The following is a 9,514-nucleotide window of genomic DNA, read 5'->3' on the forward strand; positions in this document are numbered from 1 at the left end:
GATGTTCGGATTTACGAAGTTGTGATCTTGTTCATCCTTCTTTTAGAAGCTGAGGTTTAGATATGCAACCAGTTAGTGGATGACATCTTGCCTAGTGTTCAGCCTTTTACAGTGGTTATATATTTAACACTATTTATAGCAGTTCTAACACCAGGTGATCTGTTGTAATTTACACCTGTATTAATTTTGTTGAGAAGGTTTGGTGAAGAAGCAGCAGAAGTTAAAGTTTCTAGTGTTACATGTTGCATCTGTCTGCAAGGTTTTCTTATGGTTCTGTTAAGGGGGTCAGAAAATGAGGAGGATTACAGAAATGTTAAATCAAATAATATTAAAATGGTTCCAAGTGCTACAAGTTTAAAAAAGAGTAAAAGATTTATGCTGTAATTCAGCCCTCTCAGTATTTTATGAAAGTGTTAAGGTATTTTAGGTGAACTTTGTTCTTAAGAGGTTTATTTAAGCTGGAGATCAAGTGGAAATACAGCACATATTATTCAAGCATTAATAAGGTTTCTGTTTCTTTTCCAAGGGAAGAATAGGAATAGAATTTATTTGACATGTGAATTTGTAATGGTTGACATAGTCTTAGGCAATAGGTATAAAAAACTGCTTTTGTTAGTTATGAGTAGAGATTTAGGCAGCCAAGAATTACAACAGTTGATTAAAGCTAAATATTATTTATTGTCCCTCTGAAAGAGGGAGTGTGCAGACGCCAAACACGAGTGTAACACTGTTAGTCTAAGAAATTTTAGTATTGGTAGGAGTTGGGGGCAGAGAGAGTGTTTGGCTTTCCCCTTGGTGTTGTGGGGTGATGTGTGTGTTTGTTTATTTAATGCATGCACAAGAAAACACATGCAAGGATCCAGGCAGCCAGTTCATTTAGAGCAACTAGTTTTGAAATTGAGCAATTTTTAACAAAATTAACTCTTTTTTTTTTTTTGGTGAAAGAATAGCAAATAACTATCTTAGATTTCAAGAAACAGTCAAAATAGCAGTTTGCTTTTTGTTATTAAAGAGTTGTTATCCTGTTATGGAACCTACACTGTGACTGCATTGATTTGCAATTATTTTTTCTTCTCCCCTCTTCCCTTTCCTCCAGTGCAAATATCTTATTAACTGATACATATACGCCCAAAATTTCTGACCTCGGACTTGCAAGAGCATCTGTATTATTCACACAAACAGTCATGACTGAAAGGATTGTTGGAACAGCAGCCTATATGGCACCTGAAGCTCTGCGAGGAGAGATAACATCTAAAGCTGATATCTTCAGTTTTGGAGTAGTAAGTAGGATGTGGAAAGCAGCATATGACTTTTTTTTTTGTCTATCACAGAATGTTAGAGGTTGGATCACTCAATGTTGGGGGTCCAAAGATCATCTAGACCAACTGCCCTGCCAGAGCAGGATCACCTAGAGTAGATAACACAGGAACGTATCAAGGCAGGCTTTGAGTGTCTCTAGAGAAGGAGATAAAAAACTAAAACTGTCTGAAATTAAGTAATCCACTTTGTCTTATAATTTCTCATTGTCTCCAACAGATAGGCTTCTAAGATAGCTTTTCTAAACTTTGATAAATTTAAAATCATTTGAACACTTGATGAAAACAATGGACTGGCTAATGGTTACAATAATGGTGTTTAAATGTAAACTGGCATGTGAAAGACCAGAGTGAAATAAGAGTCCAAGTTCCAGCTAAATGTAGTTTGCAGTAATACAGAACATTATTTCTTCTTGCATAGTATTGCACAAAAATGTAACTCTGGCTGGGAAAAATGTTTTATTTTAAAGAAAATGTTCCAAATTAAAGAGCATTTTACTATTGCTAGGCAGTAAAAGTATGCTGTGCATGTGGGACTAACATTAAAGCCGAGTACAGAAAAGACATACTTGGGAGGATAATGAATCCTTTCTGTATAGATCCAAGGTCCTAATTGTAATTGACCACATCCTTCATGGCATTCAGTTTCTTAAGGAGGTAGGCCAGACACAGTTTCTGAATACTTTGGGAATTCTTCCATCTTGTTTTGAAGTAACATAATGTATGGTGGAGATTCATAAGCACAGAGCTACAAAAATGATAGAGGAGTGGAACATCTTCCTTACAAGGAGAAACTGAGTGAGCTGGGGCTCTTCAGTTTGGAGAGAAGGAGACTGAGGGGTAAGCTCATTCATGTTTAGAAATAGGTAAAAGGGGCGTGCCAAAAGCATGGAGCCAGGCTCTGCTCGGTGATGCCCAGTGACAGGATGAGGGACAATGAGCGGAAGCTGAGGCATGGGGAGTTCTATGGAAACATCAGGAAAAGATTTTTCATTGTGAGAGTGAGGGAACACTGGAACAGGCTGCCCAGGGGGGCTATGGAGTCTCCCTCTGTGGAGATATTCAAAATCTGCTTGGATGCATTCCAGTGTGATCTGGTATAGGTGATTCTGCTCTGGCATGGGGATTGGAGTGGATGATCTTCCGAGGTCCCTTCCAACCTCTACCATTCTGTGATAAGCCACACTGCTAGTAACAGTTAATGAAAATAAAGGTAGAAACAACAGAGATGTCTTTGAACAAATACAGATTCTGTAATCATTTTTTTAAAAACATATTTAATTTTTTTTTTAAGACTGAGGCCACACTCATTTTTTTGTAAATGGTATATGTGCTGAGAGCTGCTCTGTGCTTTTTTTCCTGCCTTTTCTTTTTCTCCTAGGTTTTACTGGAAATAATAACAGGCCTTCCTCCAGTAGATGAAAAACGGGATCCGCAGTTACTGGTATGTTCCTTAACGCTTTCCTCTCCCTTTCCCCTGCTCCATCTGATCCAGGATCACTTTATATTAAACCAATCAGTTAACAGGTTCTGGGACAATCAAATTAGTCATCCAAATATGTAGTTATGAAAACAGTCCTTGTGTTAATGTTTGTCTTGGAGGTGAGGGCGAAACTTTTATTTTTTGGCTGATTGTTCAATCTTCAAGATCACCTCCTTCCATTCTGACACTAATTCTCTCCATTTTCATACTTCTTGTAATGCCATTACACTTTATAAGCATCCTCCCATTAGATACCATGAATAAGTATCAGAGTATCTGGGTATAATGGGAGAATGCTTATAAAGTGTGTTGGCATTACAAGAAGTATGAAAATGTTTCTTCAAGGTTCTTTATACTTCTTATCGTTCCTGAAGCAATTTTCACCTTCTTCACTTTACTAATAATTTTCAAATGCCTTATGTCTTTAGCATCAAGAAAGTTTGAAATGTAAGGACCTTTTTTACAGGATGAAGGGTGGGTTACATTTTATTTGCATTTTTACTATTCAGTATTTAAGTCTACTAGTTAGGAAACAAATCTCTTACTGTGTTGAATTAAAGTCTTGCAGGGCTGATTTTAATTTAGCCTAAAAATTACATTATGATTAGCTTAAATTCTCAATTACTTAATCCAAGGTTTTCCTAGAATATTTTTAGCATACATTTTTCATACTTGTTTACTAAGTATGAAACAGCATTGAGATTAGGATTGGCTTTGTTCCATACTGTTTTACTAGCAGATGACTTTCTTCACAGCTCTAGGAATACTTGTGTACCGTTACCAGAAATGTTTTTCCTCTAAGTTGTATATTCTAGAGTGGTGTAATACTCATCTTGTTGAGCTCTATAAAGACCTTGGAGGACTCAGTCCCTGTCATATTAATCTCAAATTTTTTGGTTTGTTTATTTTTTGCAGCAAGCTTTTTCAGATGTAGGATCTGAAAAATAATATAAAGACTTATTTTACTGGTGCAATTTATCTTTGTAATGTACTTTTTGAGAGCATAGAGTGGTCAGTGTAAGATAATGTGACATCCTTAGATTTCAAAATGTTGGGGTAGTTAGTCACCAATTTCAGACTGACCCATGCACCTCTCTCTGTACCCTGACTTTTATTTCTCACTTCATTTACCTGAGGTGTTCCTCAAAGAGTGTTTGTGATTACAGATAACACATTTGAAGTGTGTTGTAGCTGGAGAGCTTTGAATTAAGCCAGACAGATTTCACTTTTTTTTTTCAGACTAGAAGTTCCCTTTAGAATAGATATGGCAGCCACTGAGACTGGTGTCAGAAGCCATTAGGTTACAGAAAGAAGCTTTATAAAGTTAGCAGAAGAAGAAATTATTCACACTTAAGCTTGTGTATTTGTGGATTGAGTAAACATAAATACCTCATGCTGATCACAGAATTGTCAGGGTTGAAAGGGACTTTAAGGATCATCTAGTTCCAACCTCTATGCTATGGGCAGGGACACTTCACACTCTAGATCAGGTTGCCCAGAGCCATATCTAGCCTGGCCTTAGAAATATCCAAGGATGGGGCTTCCACTACCTCCCTGGGCAAACTGTTCCAGTGTCTCACTTCTTCCTAACATCTAATCTAAATCTTCTCTGTTCTAGCTTGAATCCATTCCCCCTAGTCCTATCACTACCTAATGCCCTAAGAAGTCCTTCACCAGCTTTCTTTTAGGCCCCCTTCAGGTAGTGGAAGGCCACAATAAGGTCTCTTAAAAAGCACAGTAAGATGCTCTTCAAGTGGCAATACTACGAAACTCAGCCCTGAACTAGGAGAAAGTTAACGCTGTATGAACCATCTTAATGCAAATGGTTTTATGATTGTTTTAACTCAGTTAGAAATAATGTGTAATAAAAACACATCAGTCATTTATAGTCTGTTCCTGCAGATATTGGTAATTAATTGTGCTGCTGAACCATTGTCATCAGTTGTCTGGAAGAGTGGTTGAGAAGACACGAACACTAAGTAACAGGTTTTCATTGTGTCAATGTGGAAAACAAAATCTACTGATTCTTACAATGTTATCTGCTCACTGGCTCACACTCTTTTGTAGTTAAGTATCAAAGATGAAATTGAGGATGAGGAAGCAACTATTGACGATTATGTTGATGAAAAAATGAGTGACTGGGATGCACCTTCAGTTCATAAAATGTATTCAGTTGCTGGACAGTGTCTGAATGAGAAAAAAAACAGAAGGCCAGATATTAAGATGGTATGTAGTCCTTAAAGGCTTATTTTCAGAGTATGCATCTGTGTGGCTACAGTATCAGTTATTTCTGTTTCTGTCTGTTCTCTTGCAGGTCCAACAGCAACTAGAAGTGATAAAAACTTGATACATGTTTATTCTAATACACAAATGCTTTTGTAACGGAGTGGAACCCAGCAGAAAATGTTTTATTAGTATTTAGTGCACTATCATCAGCTTTTCTGCTTTCCAGAACTTTCTGTTCTGCATGTAAGGTGTGTTGTTGGCCTGTCAGCACTGTGCTCTTGTTAAGCAGCCTTTTCAAATGTCCTTGAACACTGGGCCTTCAGCATGAGAAAACTTCTTTTGTATTTGTAAGTTGCAGTACTGGTACATTCTTTTGTATTTCCCCTGGCGCAGCCTGAGGCTGTGTCCTCTCGTTCTGGCGCTGGCCACCTGAGAGAAGAGAGCAACCTCCTCCTGGCCACAACCACCCTTCAGGTAGTTGTAGACAGCAATGAGGTCACCCCTGAGCCTCCTCTTCTTCAGGCTAAACAATCCCAGCTCCCTCAGCCTCTCCTCGTAGGGCTGTGCTCATGGCCTCTCACCAGCCTCGTCACCCTTCTCTGGACACGCTCAAGCATTTTGATGTCCCTCCTAAACTAGGGGGCCCAGAACTGAATACAGTACTCAAGGTGAGGTCTAACCAGTGCAGAGTACAGGGGCAGAATGACCTCCCTGCTCCTGCTGACCACACCATTCCTGATGCAGGCCAGGATGCCACTGGCTCTCTTGGCCACCTGGGCACACTGTCAGAATCTGATACTTTCAATTTGCAAGTATCACATGCTGCAAAGGCATGTGATTAGAGTAAAGATAATTTTCTGCTAATTGCCTTTTGATCATTGTAGCAGACCTCTTCGTATTGAAGATAAAAACATTTATTGCATAGAAATGACATTTTCTTTTCAGGGAAAAAAAATAATAGTACCCATTTAAAACAAACTTTATTCAACATTTTGATTTGAGAGTTCCTGTTAGTGTGAGTGGACAGCCAAGTGTTCATGCATGTGACTGTTTCTCAACATATGCTGTAGGCTGACTTTGATTTCAAGGATACCCAAACAAAGTAATTGTCTTGCAGTGCAAATGCAAAAAAAAAAACAAAAACAAACCATGGGGCTTTCTTCCAGTGAACTCTGTGTGATAACAAACATTGTCATTTTTGTTCATAAGCACACTCTAAGCTTCTCTGAGTGTTTCACACTTCAGGGGCAGATTCTGGATGGATTATAAAAGCATATGGTTATTTCATGAAAAGGGCCAGAATAATAATTCTGTTAAGACCAAGTCTGTGTTTTCCTTAGATCATTAAGCCTTTTTTGACAAAAAAAAAGGTGGTATATTAATAACTAAATGTTAAAATATGCTTTAGAAAAAAGCAACATGGATAGCTTTATAAAATAGAAACATTGACAGATCAAAGCAGTCTAAAAATGGAATAAAAGTAGCTAGTGAGATTCCAGATACTTGGGACTTAGTTGGTATGCAAACGCTGTTGTAAACGAAAGAGGATATTCTCATATAAATCTTTATTGCACGTCATGAACTTTTTCATGACAGCTTAGGGGTAGGAAAATGGTCTGGCTTACAGCTGAATTTGAAATTCCAGGATTATCAGTGAAAAACACTGAGAAATGATCTAACAGGAATATGTATATTACATCTTTGTGCAAACATGTGATTTCTAACACTTGGTTTTATGTCATTTAACCTCTGGATGTTAACTCATTCTGTACTGCCTTTTTCAAACAGTTCAATTTAGAGAAAGGTGTCTACCTAACCAGCTTCTGCATCTATTGAGCATGAATTGTAACAAGCTGTTCATATAAATAAGTCATTGCAGGTGGTTATTCCTGCTATTCAAACTTTGAGGCTTGGATACAGCAGTCATTTTGCATTGCTTTCATTTCTGATAATGACATTATGCAAACCTCACTGCGTGGAATAAAGCTGCAGAGCTCTGATCCTGGGCTTGTGGAGAAAAAAGCTGCTATAAAGCTAAATCAGAAAAAAAATCTGCTGCAACCATTCTTCAGTTTTAAACATTTCCAGCTGTTACATGAAAGTTTCTTATTAGGTCACATCTGCTTTTTCCTATCCCTGGAGCTAGAATACATCCATAGTGTTGTCCTGAAATGTTATTTGTTGTAGCAACTTAACACATGGTGTCAGCATTGTTCACCTCTGGTTGGCAGAACAATTTTGTTTATGTACAGGATATGATGTTCTAAGCATTAGGAGAGTCCTGGCTACAAGCAGGTGAGTTCCTGCTCTTCTGGTGTACTGGACCAAGGCTACTTGCAGTGTTGTTAGAACCTGTTTTGACAGTAGCTTTCCCTTGCTCACTGAAAATGAAGCATGTTAGCAACCATTTCATACAGGAAGAAAAAAAATTTGAACTCATTTAGTGTTATCCTAGTTAGGAAAGAAAATGTGAGATATTAAGGAATTGGGTAAAGCTGGTCAACTTCCATGGCAATTACTGTTAAAATACAAACACACACAGGGGCAAGAAGGAGCTTTCCCCTTACACCTCTTAGTGTTTTGTTTGGGGATTTTTGTTGGGGCTTTATGAGGCCTTCATACACTGAAGTCAGGACCTATAGACACTAACAGGGTGTAAGAGGAGATAACTTCTCTGCAAAAACACTAAAATCACCTACGGTCCATACTTCTTTAAAGGAGGTAGTAAGCAAGAAGAAATGAAATGCCTTTGTGAGTCAGACCAGAACTCCCTCCACAGCACCAGGGCCTGGACGTGAGTCTTTAGTGGCTGCTGAGGAAAGAAGGCAAGAACAGAACACATGTGAGGATATTACATTCTTCTCTCAAATTCTAGTTCAATCCATCTTCAGCTTTCCTTCTTTCGCCTGCAAAACTGTGGTATCACTGATTTTGCCATGAGGATATATTGGCAGGACGGTCAAAAGCTAAGGCACTAAACATACTTTTCAGCTTGAATTTTGTGGGAAATAGAAATAAATAAAACAAGACACCTTCAGTTTAGGCAAATACTTTAATGGAACAGCATCATTTGAATAGTTTAATTATACTTCCTCACGCGAACAAGTAACCACAGAACTAGTAAATTACCAGTTGACCTCGTGAGGTTCACCAAAGTCAGGACAACCCTCATTATCAATACAGGCTGGGGGATGATGAAGTTAAGAGCAGCCCTGTGGAAAAGGACCTGGGGGTACTGGTGGATGAAAAGCTGGACATGAGCCAACAATGTGCACTTGCAGCCCAGAAGGCAAATTGCTTCCTGGGCTGCATCAAAAGAGGAGTGTCTAGATCAAGAGGTGATTCTGCTGCTCTGCTCTGCTCTGGTGAGACCTCCTTTGGGAGTATTGTGTCCAGCTCTGGGGCCCTGAAGGACATGGACCTGATGGAGCAGGTCCAGATGAGGGCCACAAAAATGATCAGAGGTCTGGAGCACCTTTGCTTCCAGGAAAGGCTGAGTTCAGGTTGTTCAGCCTGGAGAAGAGAAGGCTCTTGGAAGACCTTTTTTAGTGCCCTTCTAATACCTGAAGGGGGCCTACAAAAAAGCTGGGTAAGGACTATTTGCAAAGGCATTTAGCAAAAGGATCATGGCAGTGGTTTTAAACTAAAGGGTAGATTTAGATTGGACATTAGAAGTTCTTTACTATGAGGGTGGTGGAACACTGGAACAGGTTGCCCAGTGAGATGGTGAAGGCCCCATTCTTGGAGATCCACAGTCGGCTTGATGGGGCTCTTAAGCAACCTGATTTAGTTGGGGATGTTCCTGCTTAATAAGCAGAGGGATTGGACTGAAGGACCTTCAAAGGTCCCTTCCAATATGGTGCATTCTATGATTCTGTGATTTCAACATTCTGGAGAAGTTTTTGAAGTAGCTTATTAAAAGCATAAAAATCTGAAGAGACACCTGGATCCTGCTGTGGAGGCCTCTGCTTCATAAGGCAACAGGGAACTAGCTGCTTGAATAGCAAAAGCCAGGCATTCTGTTTCTGCCCAGCTCCTGTTTCACACCCTGCCATCACCTTTGATGTAGTGCTTTCTAGTCCCATAGGAACTACATGTTATGTATCATGATGTTAGATCTTTGTCAAAAAGACTCTGCTTCAGACACCACCAAACTAAAGCATCAATCTTTATTTATAAAGTAAATTACAAAATAGATATGGTAAACAGCTACATTTAGCAGTTGAAGGTGGTTTTCATTAAATACTGACACCATAAATCAAAAGTTTCCTTTATCAGTGTGTTTATCCAGAGCAATTATTACCTTGATTAGTTTTACCAACCCAATAGGAGTGTTTTAAAAGATCAAAATCTCCCTACCTTGCATCATCAACATTTTAAACATTTAAAAAATCATTACCTGTTCATTAGCTATTTCATAACTTATGCATTATCGCAAGCAGCTGCATTGCTCTTGAGCTTTGTGAAGGCCAACAACAAATTGACTGGA

The 9,514-nt window shown here is 38.8% G+C and overlaps 1 protein-coding gene across 1 annotated transcript in view; it reads left to right on the forward strand.

The window, feature by feature from the left end:
- The window catches only part of IRAK4 (interleukin 1 receptor associated kinase 4), a 17,619-nt gene extending 8,646 nt beyond the window's left edge, over positions 1-8,973 (forward strand). Inside the window, exons 9-12 of the mRNA XM_064142213.1 lie at positions 1,097-1,280; positions 2,698-2,760; positions 4,867-5,025; positions 5,114-8,973. Coding sequence (XP_063998283.1) covers positions 1,097-1,280; positions 2,698-2,760; positions 4,867-5,025; positions 5,114-5,146 — 439 coding nt within the window. The 3' untranslated portion in view covers positions 5,147-8,973. The remainder of the gene's footprint in view (positions 1-1,096; positions 1,281-2,697; positions 2,761-4,866; positions 5,026-5,113) is intronic.
- The last annotated feature ends 541 nt before the right edge of the window (positions 8,974-9,514 follow it).

Source organism: Pogoniulus pusillus, chromosome 4 (genome assembly GCF_015220805.1).
Source record: "Pogoniulus pusillus isolate bPogPus1 chromosome 4, bPogPus1.pri, whole genome shotgun sequence".
Classification (NCBI taxonomy): domain Eukaryota; kingdom Metazoa; phylum Chordata; class Aves; order Piciformes; family Lybiidae; genus Pogoniulus; species Pogoniulus pusillus.